This window comes from Condylura cristata, unplaced genomic scaffold (assembly GCF_000260355.1).
Source record: "Condylura cristata isolate star-nosed mole 26May11 unplaced genomic scaffold, ConCri1.0 scaffold00019, whole genome shotgun sequence".
In the NCBI taxonomy this organism is placed as follows: Eukaryota; Metazoa; Chordata; class Mammalia; order Eulipotyphla; family Talpidae; genus Condylura; species Condylura cristata.
Genome location: NW_004567120.1, coordinates 2254842 through 2276046, shown reverse-complemented (window position 1 = coordinate 2276046; position 21205 = coordinate 2254842). Strand labels below are relative to the sequence as shown.

General features: G+C 40.5%; 1 protein-coding gene and 1 pseudogene across 1 annotated transcript; both read right to left on the bottom strand.

The window, feature by feature from the left end:
* Positions 1-590: 590 nt before the first annotated feature.
* Positions 591-934, bottom strand: LOC101630522 (annotated as a pseudogene).
* Positions 935-6610: 5676 nt separating this feature from the next.
* On the bottom strand, positions 6611-12397 carry PBDC1 (polysaccharide biosynthesis domain containing 1). The gene is made up of 6 exons (XM_012727263.1): positions 12320-12397; positions 12166-12231; positions 10913-10972; positions 10072-10212; positions 8698-8809; positions 6611-8389 (listed from the first exon to the last, which is right to left on the bottom strand). The coding sequence occupies exons 1-6, from the start codon at positions 12347-12349 to the stop codon at positions 8196-8198; spliced, it is 603 nt and encodes a 200-aa protein (XP_012582717.1). The 5' UTR covers positions 12350-12397; the 3' UTR covers positions 6611-8195.
* Between the last annotated feature and the right edge of the window lie 8808 nt (positions 12398-21205).

Sequence of the window (21205 nt, the reverse complement as noted above, 5' to 3'; positions counted from 1 at the left end):
GTCAGGAGAGGTCTGCCACGCCATGTGGTCACCTCTGGGGCAGGCGGGGATCGAACTCATGCGGAAGAGCTTTAGATTCTCAGTGCTGTGCTTTAACCCACTGCGCCACCAGGGAAGGCCTTCCTCTATGTGTTTTACATTCCATTTTATTACATGATCATGATAACCACCAACTTTTTTCCAATAATCAGTATTAATTGACTTTTTCAAATTTCTATATAGCATATAATCAACATTACCAAAGAAATCATACATGCTCATCAAATTGTATACCATGTCTTCATGTATGAGTTCAATTAGAACTAGATGACCTTTGGAATATACTAATACTGAGAATTTATAAATCTCTGAGAGCAGGGCTGTCTGATGAGAAGTAGTGCATGTCTAAGAAAATTCTGGCTATCTGCTTTAATATAAGTGCATGGAGATACGAGAAAATACACACAAAACTCAGCTCAACAAGGGATTCTAGCACAAATAAACCAGTTTTTCAAATCTATTAATAAATAGTTAATACTTACTGAACACTGTTCTAGGAACATTTTTTTTCTCACAGGGACATTTATTCACGCCACGGAGGAGTCGGGCTGGACTGGCACAGCGAAGTCCCATGCTGCCGCCGGTGCAGGTGCTGTGGGCGCAGGGGGCTCCCTCTGCCTGGTGCTGCTGCAGACTGGTCAGTGGTGTCCGTGGGCAGGGGCGGGACTTTTCAAAGCTTTACTTCTTTTATCAGCACTCCTGACTTTATAGAAGATGAAGCTCATCAGCCCCATTCCTACCCAGATCTCATGGTAAATTTGGGCATATAGGGTTTCATGGGGTCCAAACATTTTTAATGAGGCTTTGAAACATCTCGACGCCGACCCTGACCCACGGCTACCACCGCCCGACCTGCAAGCCAATGACTCAGGAAGGTATGTTCTAGGAACTTTTAACCTCCCCAAGTGCTGGGAGATAAGTTATCGTTTTCATTTTACAACTAAGAAAAACAAAGCAGAGTAGTTGAGTAACTTAAAGAAATTCAATTATAGTGAAGTGGCATAGCCAAAATTCAAGTACTGCATTTCTAAGTCAGGGTCGAATCACAAAACTATGTTGTTACACCTCAGATACAACTGGTATTCTCTCCTCTTTCCTTAGACGGCTGATTTGGGTACTTGGCATGGTGAAAAAAAAGTGAGGAGGTAGCACTCAAATCCATGGTAGTATAGTATGTCCGTGTTGTTGCCAGTAGAATCCTGCTATTCTGAAAAGCATATTTCTTGTGCTGTAACATGGGAACGTCCAGGCCAAATGGAACTTTGCCTGTTACCTCCCCCTTATGACAACAGTGGTGATAGCATCACGAAACTGTTTAGAAATGTGTTTTCTATCATCCTATTGGCTAAGTCTCCTGAATATTATCAGTTATTAAAGAAATAAAACAGTTTGTGATGTATTATCATGAATTAAAGGAAGACTTCTTAGGATTCACTGAATACACATACTTATGCTTTGAAGTGGATGATGGGAGTTGAAATTTATCAATAATTATCAACATATTGGGAAGAGACAAAAGAAAGTCAAACATTCAACATACCGCATACTCAGGGAAATGCAAATCAAAACCACAAAGAGATACCACCTTACACCAGTGAGAATGGCACATGTTAAAAAAAAAAAACTAACAACAACAAATGTTGGCGAGAATGTGGCAATAAAGGAACTCTCCTGCACTGCTGGTGGGAATGCAAACTAGTACAACCACTATGGAAAACTGTGTGGAGGCTTCTCAAACTACTAAAAATGGAGCTTGCATTTGACCCAGCAATCCCACTCCTAAGAATCTATTCAAAGGACACAAAAACATTGATTCAAAAGGACACTTGCACCTCTATGATTATTGCAGTACTATTTATGATAGGAAAGACTTGAAAACAACCAAAATGCCTAAAAATAGATGACTGGATTATGAAGATGTGGTATAAATGCACAATGAGTCACTATTCAGCAATAAAAAGATAATCTAAGGCTATTTGCAGCAACATGGATGGAGCTAGAAAGGTTTGTGCTCAGTGAAATAAGTCAGAAGGCAAAAGGAAAATATTGGGTGGTTTTACTTATAGAAGGAATACAGAGAAACCAAGTGAGGAATCAGGGGGGAAATAATAACAATTTAAAAAATACAATAAAACTAAACATGATGAGACAGGTATAAATCAGACAAATTCTGCAGGATAGCAGGATATACAGAGAGTGTATAAAACAAGGGCGGGAAGAGCACAAGGGACTAATGTGATTGTGCACAGGTGAACTAATTGTGCAAATTCTATGGGGACTATAAACGATCTAATATATATATATATATATATATATATATATATAAAGAAATTAAATATAAAAAGATCTTTAAAAAGAATGACTTTGTATGTTTTTAAAAAACGTTAAAGGAATATTGAGAGATCATTTTCCCCAATCCAAATGGGAAATAATGTTTAAAGTAAAATGAAAAGGCAAACAGCTTTGCTGAAATGGCTGGAGAACACAGCTTTTCATCATGACACTACTAGGCTACTTTCTTCCAGTTTGATAGGCCAAGAACATAAGCGAAAGTAGATGAGAACATCCTGATGGCGCAAATTGCCATCAACAGGAATGTGTTTAAAGGGAGACACCCTCTAGTCTTGAGACTGTGAGCGAATTTGCAAAAACAACATGGAAAATGTAAAAATGCCTCCAATAGTATTCCAATAATACTGATCACAGAATTAACCTTAATATGGATGCATTAACCTACCTATTAAAGCTGTACCTTTTTGCTGTGTCAGATTTCATTTAAATTTTTATTTGGCTCTGTTGTCCAATCTTTGCTGAGGGACCGTCATTCGAGGGGGCTATTTGCCCTCTTACTGTGTTAAGTATTTGCCCACAGGGGCCTCCCTAGTGGTGCAAGGGTTTAAGTATCAGCACTATGAAGCTATCGCCAGCCACTGCAGCATGAGTTCTAACTCAGGCCAGGGAGCTGACCCACATGGTGCAGCAGATCTTTCCTGTCCTGTCTTCTGCTCCCATCAGCAGTGGATTTCAGTAGATCTGCCTATTCTGCTCTCCACTCTGTCTCTGATGAATCCTCTCAACCCCCCACCCCCCACATACACACCTCTGACCTACACCTCAGTTTTTGTATGCATAAATAAATAAAAATAAGTCATAGAAATATTTGGCCACAAATAAGACTGACAAGCTACCTGGACCCACAGGGGCTAAGGACAGTTATTAATGATTCAAAATAAAATGTTCCAGCTCTCCCTATCACTATTATGATTGATGCACATCACTATGTTGCTCTTCTGGTACAGACAGGACAATGATGAATAAACAGTGTACACCACAGAGTTCTAACTCAGAGGTTATAGTCCTGACCCTCTTGTGAGAGACGTTCCCCCACAAAATAAAGGTTGTCCTCTCAATGAGCACAAAAAACCCTTGATGCCTAATCCCATCTATGAACACCGAGAAGATTCTTGGCAACAACAATAAATAATCACACATGTTGAGCATTTGCCATGCGCCGGTCACTAGAGACCTGTGGCTGTGATAAGCAGTGCTATCTCCCCCCACCCCCCAACTCATCTTAACTAGCAGAGCTGCTGAAGTTCACAGATCAAGTAATTTGTCCAAAGTCAACAAGTGATGGAGTCAGGGATGATTCAAATTGAAGCCATCTGAAATCCAAAATCTTTGTTTTCCATTACTATTACTTGAAGTAAAACCAGCTCCAGAGTTGTGCTCTGCCTGATATGTCTGCCATAACTGAGTGAAGTCATAGAACAGTGAAGATGGTGAAGAGAAGTTATTTCCACTTTACAGTGTTGTCTCTATGTAAAATGTATTTCATTTTACAGGTTATCAAACATGTAGATTTCAAAATGTAAGAATGAAAAATAAAGTTCCTAAAATGAAATAGTGAGCCCCTGGGTCACAGTTTTGGTCCATGAAAAGGCTGTCTCTACACTGAAGATAGAAGACTATTTACCAAGTGTTTGGTATGTATGCAAGAAAACGAGAAATTATTGTTCTTACTGGAACACATTTTAAAGGAAGTCTGAAGGATCTGCTGTGTCCACAGGACACACTGCCCAACATTGCCGAGTCACCAGAGAAGGATCATACACAGGCACAACAGAGCCCTTAGCCATCACTACACATGTAATCCTCAGCATTGTGAGCACTTTTGTGTTGCTCTCATTGTAATTAGCCATCCTTACCATGTCTGTGCAGGCATTGTTTTACCCATTTATGTATTAGCTAAGACTGAGTTCCTACATATTCCTAATATTGCATGATAACATTGTATGTCTCAGGTGTGCATCAAGAAACAATATATATATATATATATTTGATATATATCTATATTCTATCTTCATTATAACATTGCTCCCCTTTTCCCAGTCTCCCCCTTCTCTTCCCTTCTGGTAACCACTAATTGGTCTTACAGTCAAAGTGTTAGTTGTTTAATTCATGTTGAATTTTTCCCCTCTATATAGCATGTATCAATGAAATCATGTGGTATTTGTCTTCCTCTATTGAAACATATTCCCTCTAGGTCCATCTATATTGTTGAAAAATTTTAAAATAGTGGTAAAACCAACCAAAATATAATGTGCTTTAATTATGACCACGCTCTGTCAATTTTAAACAATATCAGTAGTAAAATACTCCTCTTCCCCAAATTATTTTCTGGGTCTAAGTTCTAAACAATTGATAAAGCTACTGTTGCATTTTATTGCTATACAGGTAAGCTTCAAATGAGCACATTTTCATTAATAAGTCTTACACGGGGAAGCAAATTTAGAACTTCCAATTATACTGATTGCACCTAACACAAAAAGGTCCGGCTACAGGAGCTCCATTGGAAAGGTCAAAACAGTCTACAATCATTCAAGTTTATTTTTGATAAAATTTGTTTCGGACCATTTGGTACAACAATCATTGTCTCAGCAACATTTTTTAAATAATAGCATTGTGAATTTCTCTACATCTGGAGCAGAGCTCAGTATGCCTTCTTTATTAGTTTCCTGTGGCTGCTGTAACAATTTATCACAAATGTAGAACTTAAAATTTAAGAGTTGTTTTCCCTTTTGTAAAATGTAAAACTTTGTGCCTTTTCGTGTCTCCAAAAGATGTCATGAAGATAGCAGAACCTGATCACATACTGACTTCATACAGGTTCCTACTTAATCATACACGTTCATACTCTGTCAACTTGGCTTGATATCATCTCCCAAATAATTCAGAGGAAAGGGCTCAGATCGCAAACCTCCTGGTCTCTAACAATGCTATCACCTACCAATAGGATCCCCTTCTTCCAATTTTCAACCTATTCCTTATGTCCTTTTAAGCCTTCACCAGCAACATTCTTAACATCCACATTTCTTTCTTTTTTTTTTTAAGGTTTAATTATTCACACAGAACTGGGGTATCGGCCTGAGGTGCAGCGGTGGTAAGAGTCTATACCAGAGAGAGTGGAGAGCAGAACAGGAAGGTCTACAAAGTACACTGCTGAAAGGAGCAGTGGGCGTGTCAGGAGAGGTCTGCCGCACCATGTGGGTCACCTCCGGGGTCGCATTGAACATGCACTGAGGAGGCTGCTGCTAGCTTGCAGTGCTGCGTCCTAACCCGTTGCGCCACCAGGGAGGGCCCAACATTTCTATTGATGGTCTATTCAAGGCAATTTTGGCTCAGTCCTGCTCCCTAAAATTCTTCCAGCCTCCACCCACTGCCTGATTCCAATGCCATTCCCACATTTCAGGTACTTGTTACAGCAGTGCTCCCCTTCCAGTAGCAATGTCTGATGGTTTTCTATTGCTCTGTAACAAATGAGTACATAAATAGTGGCTTAAGACAGCATCCATTATCAGATCACAGTCCTATGGGTCAGAAGTATTACAGATTAACCAGTCCTCTGCTCAGCTCCAAGATCACCATTATCAGCTAGGACTGCAATTTCATCTGAGGCTCGAGGCGCTCTTCCAAGCCCATTGACTATTGCCATAATTCAGCTCCTTCCAACTACAGGAGTGAAAGTTTTATTTTCTTGCTGGCTGTCAGAGCACACTCAGTCCTAGCGTTCACCAGGTCTTGTCCACATATTCCTCTTCTCTCATAACATGGTGTTTGGCCATCAAAGACAATAGAGCATCCGTTGCTGCTTCTAATGTTGCTTAAGGACTCACTGGGTAAGCCATATCCTATCAGGACAATTTCCCTTTAGATTAGCTCAAAAGCAAATGGTTAGTAACTTGATGACAGCAATGAATTCTCAGTCACAAGTTGTAGCCACACAGAACTGGAGGGGTTATAGAATATGTTTTATCTGCACTCTCTCCTTTAACCTTGGATACTGCCATGCATTACTGGCTTCAGAGCATCCAAAGTGGTCTGTGTTCTTATTCTCTTGCTCTCATTTTAAAAAGATTTATTAATGTATATAAGAACTGGGGTATAGGCCAGAGGTGTGGGGGTGATAGGATTCACCAGAGCCAAGAGTGGGGAGCAGAACAGGCAGATTAAACTACACTGCTGAGAGGAGCAGCAGGTGGGACAGGAGCAATCTGCTGCACCATGTGGGTCACATCACTGGTGGAGGATGGAAGTCATGCTGTGGTGCCTGCAGACAGCTTCATAGTGCTGAGACTTAACCCAGAAAGGCCCTTATTCTTTTTCCCCAGTTTTTATCCCCTAGTCCTAGAGATGCCCCTTGCTTTAACACAGTCTGACTTAAAGGTATGTTTCTTGTTCTCTGTAAAATCAGTCAGAAAGGAAGTCTGTGTTCCTGCTTGCGAGCAACCTGAAAAAGGTCACTGGAGGCACAGCTGTATGTAGACAGTAGCCTTTATTCCTCCCCAGTCCCTCAAGTAATGTGCATTGACATGTTTGCGGCTATTTAAGAGTGTATGAAGTAGAAAAGTTAATACAGTAACTGAAGTTCTAAATTTTAAAAAGCCTGCCTAGTGTGAAGTTTTCAGCACTTTTCCCAACCTTTGAAAACATATTTTATAAAACTGAAATGCTAACAAATGTTTTAAAATTTTTAAAGAACTGGCCAAAAAGAATTCATGAAGACATGGGTGTTGCTGTGTGCATCTCTCGGTCACTTCTTATCTAGGGGACAACTTACCAATTAGGTTAATTTTTCTATGTCCACCATAGGGGAAAAGTCTCATTTTTCATTTTCCTATTTTCTCTGCTCTGGTAAAACCTTTGTTGCATGATAATTCCATGATTAGACTTTTAAGAGCAGTTATTATATGTTCTAGAGATAAGAAGGAAGCCCCCTTTTATCCATATAAATTTAAGTGATTTTTTTTTGACACTTAAGAAAAAAAGCATTTAAAAATCTGTTGATTTTGTGTCAAGGTACAAATGTATGCTTTTTATCCACAGCATCACAAAAGGGACACCACTCTACCAGGCTTTATATTTAATTACTGATTGCTGCTCGCTTTCAGGTAACAACTTGGCTACCAGTACAGAAGCAGGTATCCTTCTCCTCCAATGTGAATGGAGCTACATTCACGAACCTGACAGGTTCAGATGCTGCTTTTATCCCCAGAGTATTTACATATTTATCAAATCTTCTATTTGCTCTATCAAAGAAAATCAGAAAGCTACAGTCACACAAATGGTAAAAGCCAATTCTTATAATAAAGACTTCTAATCCCAAAACCACATACAACTTTAACATGTTTGAAAGAACTTCACTACAAAAACAGCAGTGTAAAGCATTCGTAAACAGACATATAATTTTATATAAGACATGACAAAGAGATTATATACCTGAAAAAATATGCAGTGTCAAATACTTTAAATAACTTCTAAAAGTCACTTTTCGATATCATCATAAGAATCAAAAGAAACTTATTTACAGAATTTCCCACTTGGCCAGTAGTGAGAACCAGAAAACAATATACCAAGAAACAACCAGCTAAAACCTCATTAAGTCTTTAAGCCAGTTCACACAATGGAACGAGAGTAGCTCCTGATAATTAGACTAGAAAAATGTCCTTCTGCGCGTCCCTCAATTGCACAAGTAACATGCATTTAACCTTAGGGGGTCTGTCGATACAGCAGGATCGTATTTGTAGGTTCAGCTTCTAGAGTGTTCCTTCTACTTTACATATCTGTTTCACCATTTCTGATTTCTTTGTTGTCTTCTATTTTTCTCGTTCCTTCTCAGCTTTCTCTTCTTCTCTTTCTCTGTTGGCTCCTTTCTCTTCTCCACTGTCAACTATTTTTTCCTCTCCACTGTTGGTTACTTCTTCTTTGTCCTGAATATTGGTGTAAACTGCTTTGTTATAGCCTTCCCGGTTCCGAGCAATTTCAATAGCAAAAAATTGTATCCTGGGCGCTAAAAGGTGAATAGAAATGATTAATATCTTAGTCTCAGTTACATCTTTAAACTTACTTGAAGTGTCGATTGACAAAGCCAAACTAATGAGCCAAAGCATTCATGATAGTCATAGGCTTTGCTGATGTGGAATTCTAATCCTAGACTAAATGAGACTGAAAATATTTATTTCAGTTATTCATGAAATAGTAAGATCTTTAAAGATGTAACAAATAAGGTGATCCCCAAATTACTCATGCCATCGATTCATCCCTAAAATTGGATCACTTGCTCTTCTTATACAGAAACAATTCTAAAAAGAAACTCACCAAAGATGGTATTTTCCTCAGTGTAGCCCTGAGAACAATCCAGTCGCAGCAAAGTACCATAGTTGAAGTCTTCTACAATCCCATCAAACTTTAAGCAGAATGGTCTCCATTTCTATAAAAGCCAAAAAAGAAAAGAAGTATTTCAGCTGACAAATGAAGGAGGCTGGTGAAGCTGCACAGGGGCGGGACTTGTACATCCTAAGGCAAATAATCATAGTGCTAGAGGCCAAGATTGAGCTGATTGCTAGCTTAACTAACAGCAAATTTCTGGGACATTTATTGAGTCTTTAGATTGGTATTTCCCATTGTGAACAATTTATTTTTTTAAAGATTTATTTATTTATGCATACAAGAACTGAGGTACAGGCCACAGATGTGAGAGGTGAGAGGATTCACCAGAGACTGAGTGGGTAGCAGAACAAGCAGACTGACTGAAATACCCTGCTGAGGGGAGCAGTGGGTGGGTCAGGAGAGGTCTGCCACACCATGTGGGTCACCTCTCTGAACAGGGATTGAACTCATGCTGCAGTGGCTTTGGATAGCTTTATCATACTGTGTTTTTAACCTGCTGTGTCACCAGGGAGGGCCCTTAATCTGACAAAATACTTAAATCCTTGACCACAAAATTAAAATTTGATTTCTTAAATAGATTCTGGGGTGTTGGGGTGTGTGTGTGTGTGTGTGTGTGTGCGCGTGTGCGTGTGCGTGTGCGTGTGTGTTGAATTATTGGCTAGCTCAGTCTAAAATGATTATTCCTCCCCACTGAAGCAAAAATGAGACAAAGAGCCAGGAGTCTGGCCCAAAATCACTAAGTTAAATTTTAAGAAAGTCATCCATTTGGTACTGGCAATTTTCCCAAAGATCAGTAACGGGCTGTTTAAGAGTTAAACAATTATTTTCTTCATTAAGCCAACAGCCTATTCTTAAGGGAAAATATTTCCACAATTATAAAAGTTCTGATTCTCTGTAAAAATATATAATTAAAAGGTGCAAGTATTATCCACGGCCTGTGAAACTGTGAATCTAAATCCAGAGAATCAAAACACCTCTGTGTACCCTATTTACTCCTCCAGACAAGCCTTCTCCCTAAGCTATTCACATCAGTATATTTATTTCTCCTTCCCTGAAAGGGGTGAATAGGGATGAAATGTCCAAGTCAAAAAGGAGAAGAATAAAATAGATTCAATGAATATGAAAACCCATAAACTAAAAGAACATTAATTTTATAATTTATTAAACACAACTGCATAAAAGCCCTGGTTCTTTATGTCCTTCCCTTAAACAAAAACCAAGTAAGAGTTTCAAAATATAAAAAATGCATTCACTATCAAGTTGGTCACATACTAGGCAATATTTAAGAGTGAGAATTCTTACCTCTTTAGCTAATTCTGATTTGAGTTCTTCTGGGTCCAACACATCTATCCTGAGTTTCTCAAAATTTTTCCGAAACTCAGAATAGATTTGGTCATCCACTTTGGTCAGTTTCAGGAACTGTGGGTCAACCGATGAGATCAGCTGCCAACAATAAGACAACATACCGAAGGTAATCTCTAATTTACTACACTTCTAACATCCCCCCTCCCCAGAAAATCCTCATGGTTCTCAAGGCAGAAGAGTTCATTCAAAGTACAGAGAGCCTAGGTCTTGGATTAAATCATAAAATCATGTTAAAGGGCTACTGCCCTTTTGTAGATTATTCATTCAGTCAACAAATATTAAGTGCCTGTTATGGGGTAGGCACTGGGAAAAGAAACAGAGAGCCTTCATTGTCCCAAAAAAAATTCATCTCCGGTCCTCCCTGGTGGCGCAGCGGGTTAAAGCACTGCACTGAGAAGCTAAAAAGCCACTTCCGCATGAGTTCAATTCCCGCTTGCCCCGGAGACCACATGGCGCGGCAGACCTCTCCTGGCCCGCCCGCTGCTCCCCTCAGCAGTGTACTTCGTTGATCTACCTGTTCTGCTCCCCACTCTGTCTCTGGTGAAGCCTCTCACCGCCTCTGGCCTGTACCCCAGTTCTGTATGTACAAATAAATATATCTTAAAAAAAAAAATTCATCTCCACCCCCATGTTCTTTATGGGCAAGATCGTACCGTACAGTAATAAAAAGTATCTCCAAAACACAACTGCTTCACTTGCTGAGAATAGTGACTAGTAGAGCAGCATACACTACAATTACATATTTAATTCTGCTTAATAATGAAGATAGACAACTCACCTTGTAGTAGACTTCAGCATGCTGCATTGCCCTCATGGCCCAAGCCATTTCAATGTCTGGCTGCAAAGGAGTAAAGAATGCCAGATGAGAAATCTCTCAAAGAACAAATTAAGGAAGTCTGTGGATGTCTGAATGGGTTACCAAACTGTATTATCAAAGGATAAAAACTGGACCAATGGGTTTGGAGAATATAATAATCCATTTGTCCTTAGGACAACTAAAAAAAGGCTACCTAACTTGTCCTGGTAAATGGGATAAGCCGCTGGCTATCTTTTCCCAACAATTAGTGAAAGTGTGAGAGACTACACCAAACAGTAGATAAATTACCTTCTCAGGACTGAGTTAAATTATTGCAAAACTGAAATAACATACCCACTGACACTAACTGATGAGAGGACCAAATAAGATAATGTAAATTAAATTACTTTTTAGTTTTAAGAGTATAGCATATCATGACGCTACACCATTTGTTTATCAGATAGCCGAATGCCATCCTATAACACTCAGAAAGGGAATGGTACCAAACTTGTGGTACCTATAGCTAGGTTGCTATAAGCACCCACCACATGTTCCATTTAAATCTTCCACTCCAACTAAATGGGATCTATTATATTTCACTGAGCTCTCTGCAATTTTTCTGCATTTGCATTCTTACGTCTATGGGTGCCAATCTATGTTCTTTATCCACCTACACCTTGAGTATCCAGTTGGAGTCACTTCCTCAGTGGAGTCTTCCTCTTTTGCCTGTTTTTAGGAGTTACTTCAGTTAAACTTCTTTGGCTCTTACAGCCTGACCCAATCATCTGCATATATCACCTTATTACTTGCGTGTTATGTTCTCCTGTCGCTGTGTCTTGTATCGCAAAATATATCACGGGCTTTCTCCTTAGGAACCTAAACCACAAGCTAGGACATCTTTATTGTACAAAGGAACCGCTCGGGGACTTAAATAATAAAAAAAACTTAATCCTCCACATATTCTGATTTAATAGGTATAGACTGCGACCTAACAGCGGAATGTTTAAACCTTTACCGTCTATTCTAGAGTGAAGCGAAATGTGCAACTACTTCTATTAGCATCAGTACCGCGTTTGTGGACCGAAATAAACGAGAAGAAACTGACGGGCGCGGTTTCTGGCAGACCGAACAGTCTGCGAGTGGTATTGGGGAATGGGTTAGAAAACCGCGCGGCAAGCACTGCTGACCTCCCAGGCTCGCCCGGCGAGCGGGACTGGCGAGAGAGGGATACTCACGTCGTTGCCATAGGACTCGGCAGGGAGAGAAAGAGCATGTGCCACAGACACCAATTCCCCGGAAACCTGGGAACGAAAAAAGAAAGGGCAGGGGGAGCTTAAGACTCGGTCTGGCTCAGCTGCTCCGCTAAGCAACCCCAGAGCAGCCTCTCACCAGTTCATCATCTGCACTAGGCGCCTCCATGTTGCGGTCAGGAAAGCGTGGCACCCGTTACCGGAAATGACTTTTTTGAGTGCCTCCCTTACCGGAAATGACTTGTTCTGAGTTCCTTCCGCGGAGGGTTGGAGAGGGCGGGCCGAATGAGGGACTCTCGGCAGCCTGCGCTTGCGCGCGTCCTCCCCTACCCAAGGCCTCCTCCCTGCGCGGTACACGCGGGCGCCTGCGTGTTGGCCCATTGCGCAGTCAGGGTAGCCTCATTCGTCTCCGGGGGCCCAACGCCTTGGAATGTCACTGGTGATCGGGGGAGGCCTGAGTTAAATTACTGCCTTCGCCCGGTCCCCACTGCGTTGCGTGCCCGCCGATTTCAACACACACTTAATTCGTGCTTGCAGCCACTTAGACATTCCAGCACCCCAAACCAAGTGTTCAATTACAAAGAAGCCTGCTGCTAAGCGATATCATGAAGGAGTTAAGGTTTTAGTACCTGCGTTGAAAAAAAAAAACAGATACGATGAAAAAGCAGATAAAATTGGCAAGCACATCACACCTTAATATACTGTGGTAACACAAATAGAGGATACTTAGTCTTGAAAGGCTAGTGGCCAGTAGCCCAAAAAAATCAGGAAGGGACACTCCAAACAGGAGACAACATGTGAAAAATCACTGAAGAGTTAAATATCATGACACTTTCCTGGAAATTATGAAAACGCAGCTAGAAGAGGAGACCAGTCACTTAACATTTGAGAAGTACACTGTATGTTGATTATTAAGGGGTTGAGACTTTAAAAAGCAATGGTGGGGCCCTCCTGGTGGCGCAGGGGGTTGAAGCACAGCACTGAGAATCTAAAGCCGCTTCCGCATGAGTTCGATTCCTGCCTGCCTGGGAGGTGACCACCTGGTGTGGCAGACCTCTCCTGACCCGCCCGCTGCTCCCCTCAGCAGTGTACTTCGTCGATCTGCCTGTTCTGCTCCCCTCTCTGTCTCTGGTGAAGCCTTTCACCGCCCCTGAGCCTCTGGCCTGTACCCCAGTTCTGTATGCACAAAATAAATAAATCTTTAAAAAAAAAAAAAAGCAATGGTGGGACTCAAGGAGTTAAGTCTCAGCACTATGAAGTTATCCACATCCACTGAAGCATGAGTTTGATCCCAGGCCAGGGAGCTAACACATATGGCTAAGCAGACAACTCCAATCTGACCTGCTGCTCTCCTCAGCACTGTATTTCAGTCTGCCTGTTTTGTGCCTAATTCTGTCTCTAGTGAATCCTGTCACACACACACACACACACACACACACACACACCTGCACCTCTGGTCTGTACCACAGTTCTTGTATGCATAAATAAGTAAGTATTCTTATTAAAATGGAGGGGAGAAAGCTGTAATGAGACTTGAAGGAACCAAGGGGAATATCAGAGGAGTCAAAGAATAAGAGAACAGTGTCCAATACCCGAGTTTGAGTAAAATGAGCACCAAAATATTTGAGAGGTCATTTACAATTTTAGCAAGAGCCGTTTTAATGAAATGCTAAGGGTATAAGGAAGATGGTAGTGGGTTGAGAAAGGAGTGAGACTTGAAGAGATGACAATGATGGTATAAATTTCTTCTAAAGAGTGGCAACAAGGAACATGAGGTCCTTGGACTTTTAAAAATGTAATGAAATGTACATAACATAAAAATTTACCATCTTAACCATTTTTAAGCCTACTGCACAAAAGTGTTAAATAAATTGATATTGCCATGCAAAAAATCTCCAGAATTTTGTCATCTTGCAAAACTCACACTCGATACCATGAAACAACTTACCATCTCCTCCATCGCCCACGAACCACCACTACTTCCTATTTTTATTAATATAACCACTTTAGGTGGCTCATATAAGTAGAGTCATACAGTATTTGTCTTTTTGTGACTAAATTATTTCACTTCATATAATGTCCTCAAGGTTTATCCATATTCTAGCCATATTAAGACTGAATAATGTTCCAACATATGTATAATCCACATTTGTTTACCCTTAATTGATCATTATTTTCACTTTTGGGCTACTACAAATAATGTTGCAATGGACAAGCTGTGCAAATATTACTTCAACACCTTGATTTCAATTCATTTAGATTTTTACCCAGAAGAGGGATGGATCATATGGTAATCTTATTTTTAATTTTTCAAGAAATCTTGGAGACTTTAAAAATAATTAAGTTTAGTGAGACTTAGTGTACTGGGAAATTGGCCTTATTCAAACGTAGCTATTGTGTCCCTAAGAGTGGGGGGCTATGATTGGATAGTGCTGCTGGGCTGGCTCTGAATGCCAACTTTTTAAAATCTGAGAACAGATTTTCCTCTCAGAAAGGAAAACTCAAGAAACAGCATAATATCAGTTAGTGATGAACTTAGATCTTGATTTCAAGTCTAAATACCTCTCTACCATTTTTGCATGGGGTCTCTTTTTTTCAAATATTAAAAAGGAAGAAAGTGCCTAACTTATAACATGAGTGAATTGGTGGTGGGAAGTCCACAAGTATTACAACCAAGATGAAAAAATGTGCAAAATGAAGAGTGACACACGCACACACACAAACACACACATATACACACACATATATGTATACATATATGTGTGTGTATATGTATGAAAAGAAAATGCCTAACTTATAAAGATATGGACTATAACCTAAGTTAGGAGAAGTGTTCAATGTATTTTGACTTGTTTATTATTAATAAGCTGCAGTATAGAGAAACTATGGACTGTTCCCTGCTACCACTGGCAGAAAAACGGAAGGTCAGAAGTCCTTTATGAGCCCCAAATACACTGCCAGAGAGCCTAAGACAATTCAGGCTGTTTGGTCAGCACAAATAATTGGTGATAAGGTGAAAACAGCAATGTCTTACCCCTGACTGGGACTTGCGGAGGAAATTTTCTCTACCGCTCCAGGTTCTTCTGATGCTACAAACAGAAACAAATAAACATCAGACAGATTAGTAGAAGAAAAGACCTAATTTAAATTTAAGATTTAATTACATAGATGTAGGGACTTTACATGGACATAAATTCTAAAATGAATGGGGTAAACCAGAGATTTATGTACCATGCTAAGGGATCTAGGGCATCAAGAAGAGAAGAAGGGGGGGGGTCTCACATGTCAAAGAGAGGGTGAATTCATATGATGAAACCTTGCTGTAGATGTTTGACATGACTTAATATAGGTTTCTCCAGTAAAAGTGTTGTATCTGGAGATATCTAGGTCATTGCATTAAGTCAAGTAAAAGCTTTCCCAAGTCTGGGCCCTCCCTGGTGGCGTGATTAAAGCACAGCACTGAGAAGCTAAAGACACTTCAGCATGAGTTTGATCCCCTGCCCCGGAGGTGACGCACATGGCATGGGAGACCTCTCCTGACCCGCCAGCTGCTCTCTTAGCAGTGTACTTCATCAGTCGGCCTGATTTGCTCCCCACTCTGTCTCTGGTGAAGCCTCTCATGGCCCCTGCACCTCTGGCCCATACCCCAGTTCTGTATGAATAAATAAATCTTTAAAAAAAAATAAAGTTTTCCCAAGTCTCACAGAGCCTTGTTTGACCTTAGTTCCACATACCAGAGCTACATGCATTAGAGAAGACCTAATCTGGTCATCTTGGAAAAAGCCTGTCTGAACCTTTGTGGGAGACAGGTCCCATCAATAGAATTCTTTGGCAGAATCTGCTCCCTCTTGGGTAACTGGCAGATAAGTTGGCCCTTCAAGCCAATGTGTATTTAGGAAGTAGCAGAACTTCTCCTGGATAGGTTTTGGTGATTTAGGGCTGAATACTTTGAGAAACAAGCACGAAAAGCCAATGAGTTAGCGTAGAAGGTATCTGTTTCTCAAAGGAGGGGTTTTCATACTCATACTCATTCACTTCTTCCTTCAGCTGTCCCTGGTACACCAGAGGGTTGTGTTACATACTGAACCCCATAAAGCAGACATGTGACTGATGAGAGAAGGCTCCCATTATAATCCTGGATGCCATTTTGCCATTCTCCTTAAGCAAACATGTGACTGATGAGAGAAGGCTCCCATTATAATCCTGGATGTCATTTTGCCATTCTCCTTAAGATATATTCTTATCAAAATTTAGGTAACCTGATTTATTTTGCAAAGGGTGTTTTGTGTTACTATAAATTTATAAGGCAACTATTATCAAATCTGAAAACAGACATTAGCAGCAACACAACAATGTAGGGAAATTCAACATCTCAATTTCACCAATAGACATATCAAACAGGAAAATAAACAAGAAAACAATATTCCTAAGTGAGGAATTAGATTTCATGGGCTTAACAGATATTTATAGGGTACAGAAACCCCCCAAAAATGCTGTTTTCAATTGCTCATGGAATATTTGTGAGGATAGACCACCTGTTAGGTCACAAAACAAGTGTCAATAAATTCATGGAGATTGAAATAATGTAACATAACATCTTATCACAATGATTTCAAGTTAGAAATCAAACACAAAAAGAAAAGGGGGGAAATATCTAATATTTGGGGCTTAACAACACATAATGGAATGGCTCTTGGCTTAATGAGTTAAAAGAGAAATTTAAAGCCATCAGAAGACAAAGGAAAACTAAGACAACAGTTACCAGAACCTATGTGAGACAGCAGTAACAGAGGGAACTTTATAGAACTATGAGATGACATCAAGAAACAAGAAAAACCTCAAATAAGTAATCTAACTTTAATTTGATGTAGTAAGAGAAGAATAAATGAAACCAAAAGCCAAGAAAGAAAATATTAAAATTCAGAGTGGGCATAACAAAGTAGAAATCAAAGTGTTAATACATAAAATCAATGAAACCAAAAGTTGATTCTGGAAAAAGTAAACAAAATGCACAAACCTTTAGGTAGGTCCACTAAGAAATGGAAATTTCTCACAAACAGAATCAGTAACAAGAAAGAAGTTTCCACAGACACTTCAAAATACAAAGGGTAAGAAGAGAATGTTATAAATATATACTGCCAAACTGGAAAATCTAGAAATGGACAAATCCCTGAAATCTCACAATCCTCTGAGAATGAGTCAGGAAGACTAGCAAGCCAGAACAGATGGATAACATGCAAGGAATTTGAATTAATAATGTAAAATCTCTAAAAAAAAAAAAACCCTCAAAATCAAGAATCAGATGGTTTCACTAGTGAGTTCTACTAAGCCATCAAAGACAAACTAACATCAATCCTTCTCAAACTGTTTCAAAGGTTTGAGGAACGGGTAGTGCTCCTCATGAGACCAACACATTTCTCTGAAACCAAAAGCAGACTAGGATATCTCTCTCACACACACACACACGCTCACACTGATATCCCTGAGGAAAATGGATGGCAAAAAAAAAGGTAAATTTTATTTACTAAATAAAATCTTAGTACACTGAATTTCACAGCACATTAAAATAATCACATAGCATAACCAAATAGGATTTATTTCAGGGACAAAAGGATGGTGTGACACCTGTAAATTGGGAAAACATTTGACAAGATTCAACATCAATTCATGAATATGGGTATATGAAGCACTAATTGGAAACAGCACTTCTCCTTCCACAGTGCAGTCACCATGGAAACCAGCCCCCACTTGTGAATAGTTTACTAGCATAGAAAGCAGTGAACATTCACTGAATTGGTACAAGACAATGCACTAAGTAAAACAAAGAGAGGGCCCATCTTTGACCAGTAGAATTCCCTTCAAATTGCCTCCTCTCTGTTTTTAACATGCCCTATTTGTCATTGATATCTTGCTTGTTTTCAGGCACGACAAGATGTTACATTGCTGGCATGGGACCCGAATACTCTAGGGATTTTAAAATGTTTAAAATATTAGCAAGTGACAAGCCAGTCTTCACTTTTGGCTCAAACTCAGGTTGTGCTCTGAAATACGGTGAGAACAGTAGGTCCATGCTGAATTTGGATAGGGCCAGAGGCTGGGATTTCAGGTCAGAGTTATTGTTCCTGAACAATTAAAAAATAAAACAACACCTATTTTTCTATTACTAACTTGCATGGCTTGTGGAGTACTATAGAAATAATGTGAAGTGCTGGAGAAGAATATAGTCTACTTTTAAAGAGCCAGTAAAGATGGCATCAGAGGTGTTCACTGATCCACAACCAGGAGTATAATCTAAAAGTTATCCCGAGGAACACTGGACACGGAGGGTTGCGTGACTTGGGGCAAAACGTGGTCCCAATGTACTAGTTCCTCTTGGAATCAGAAATCAGCACCGATCCTGCCAGAAGGGGCTTTGAGGACACAACACCTTGCAACAAAAGGTGGGAGGAGAGAGGCACTCCAGACCGAGCACGGGTGGAAGCAAGCAGAGGGGCAGGATAGTTTAGGTCACAGTCGAGGGCGGGGGGCGGTGAAGAGCTGATTAGCGTGGAGAATCACTCCTAACTGAGGAGAGGTGCTGGGGGTCATCCAGGTGGGCCAGTCCCCAGTGGACACAACAGGATTCAGAACTATGCACCTTTTCACCTACTTCCTTGGGACTGGAGATGATGCTGTGAAGAGGCCCAGAAAGCACAGCCTGCAGACTGAGGAGACAGGAATCTGGAAACCAAAAGGAAGGGGAGGTTCACCAGTGGAAGCACAAACAAGCTGACCCAGCAATGAAGCACCCCTGTCCCTCTCTGCCCCACCAGATAAGCATTTGTCTCTCTCTCCCACCAGGTGATAGCAAAAGCAAGCTGGCACCAGCCTAAATCTCCCCCCAAAAAATCTCCAGAGGCTTCTGCCATGAAGATGAGGCGCTGACCATTGCCCGCCCCTGTCTTCTTTGCTCCCCTGTGACTCTAGAGAAATACCCCTTCTCTCTGCCAAAAAACAGGATGGTGGTTTTCAGGCACGAGTCTACTGCCCTCCTCAATTTGTGGCTAAACTGCTCTGCTTCTCCTCAAACTCTTTCCTTCGGCTGAGACTGGGCGGCACCGATCAAAGCCACCTCGGGGCATCACACAGCCGCTTACTAGCGACTCTCCCAGGTGGTACCAGCAGATTTCTCTAACAGCGGCTCCTATGGAGCTTGGGGGCATCCTTCTGTGAAGATACTGTAAAATATTCTGGGGAAACGACCTTTCCGGCTCTAGCTCTGGCCAGGCTTGAAGTCTGAAACTGCCATTCAAAGCCTGATGCCGCATATAAAGCCAGTATTTTCTTTTTAAAATTTATTTTCTTTTTTATTGTTTAAGCATTTTTTTTAGTACATTTATTTGACGTCTCCCCTCAGGTGTCGTTTCTTTAAATCTCGCACCACTCTCCTGGTGACCCATCACCGTCATCCCTGGTGCTCTTTCCTAGCCTGTTTTAGCCCCTGCCGTATGCCTCAGATCTATAGTTTGCTTGAAAGTTTGTCTTTTTTTTTTAAAGCGTTTTGTTGGGTTTCCCTATATTCCTGCTATGAGTGAAACTGAAGCCAGTGTGTGCTGTTATTTCTGCTGCTGCAGCAGTTTTGCACATTTTGTGGCTGTGAAAACCAGGCACTTAGCCCTTGAATCCCTGCAGGTTCTTGTTCTACTGAATTTTTATACAAGTAAGCAGAGAAAAGCAAACTATTCAAGAAATGAAAGAACAGTTTATTTAAAGGAAGAAAGCAAGGAAGCCCTTCTGGGTCTATGTCTGGGGGTACTAAAACCCTTTTTTCCTCTGTTCTAAAATATCATCCTATTTTGTGACTGGCTCTCTCTCCCAGTAGCTATACTCCTCCGGGCAGATGTACCCATTTTTCCACCTCTTGAAGTTTCTTCTTCAACTATTGTCTTTGTTTATTTAGACCTCCTGGATATTCTGACCACATCTCTGGAGTATGTTTTGGTTAGCACCTTTTAGATTGTACTGTCCTTAACTCAGAAGCCTCTTTGTCTCAAAGACCCTGCCTGTTTTGTCCCTGAAGCTGCCTAACTAACCCTAACTTCCACCAGGACTTAAAACCATCCGATATATTTTGTTTTCCTTCTGACTTATTTCACTGAGCGTAACCCCTTCTAGCTTCATCCATGTTGCTGCAAATGACATGATTTTATGGATCACTGAGTAGTATTCCATTGTGTGTACATATATAATCACATCTTCTTGATGCAGTCATCTGCTTTGGGACGTTTGGGTTATTTTCATCTTAGCTATTATAAATATTGCTGCTTTAAACATAGATGTTCAGGTTTCCTTTTGAATTAACGTATCTTGAGCCCTTTGTGTAGATTCCTAGGAGTGGAATCACTGAATCATACAGAAGCTCTTTTTTTTAGTAAATTGAGAAGCCTCCACACAGCTTTCCATAGTGGTTGGACCAGTTTGCATTCCCACCAGCCACGTAAGAGAGCTCCTTCTCTCCACGTCCTCACCAGCATTTGCTGTTGCCAGTTTTCTTCACTGGTGTGAAGTAGTATCTCCTTGTGGTTTTGATTTGCTTTTCCCTCATCATAAGTAATGATCAGCATTTCTTCATATAGCTGTTGGCCATTTGCATTTCCTCTTTGGAGAAGTGTCTCTTAAGTTCTTCTGCCTATTTTTTGACTGGGTTGTTGGCTTTGTTTTCATTGAGTTCTGTGAATTCTTTGTAGACCTTTGATATCAGTCCCTTATCAGTTGTGAAGTGCCCCAATATTTTCTCCCACTCAGTAGGATGTCTCTTCTTTTTTGGTGGCTGTCTTTTTTGCTGCACAGATATTTTTAGTTTGATGTAGTCCCAGCTGTTTATCTTCTCCTTTGTTTTCCTTGCTTCTGGAGGAGAATTCACAAAGATGTTTCTGAGATATATGTTATGGATTAAAGAGTCAAGTCTTTTATCCATTTAGCAATGAATCAAGTTTCATTCTTTTGTATGCAGCAATAAGCTTCCCCACCATCATTTTTCTTTTTG

What these genes read in the sequence shown, in the direction of transcription:
- PBDC1 (XM_012727263.1), bottom strand. Translation starts at nt 12,349, where the DNA reads ATGGAGGCGCCTAGTGCAGATGATGAACTG. An exon ending in AATCAGAATTAGCTAAAGAG is followed by an intron (nt 8,810 to 10,071) that starts GTAAGAATTCTC and finishes TGGCTTTTATAG; the next exon opens with AAATGGAGACCATTCTGCTT. An exon ending in TGAGGAAAATACCATCTTTG is followed by an intron (nt 8,390 to 8,697) that starts GTGAGTTTCTTT and finishes TTCACCTTTTAG; the next exon opens with CGCCCAGGATACAATTTTTT.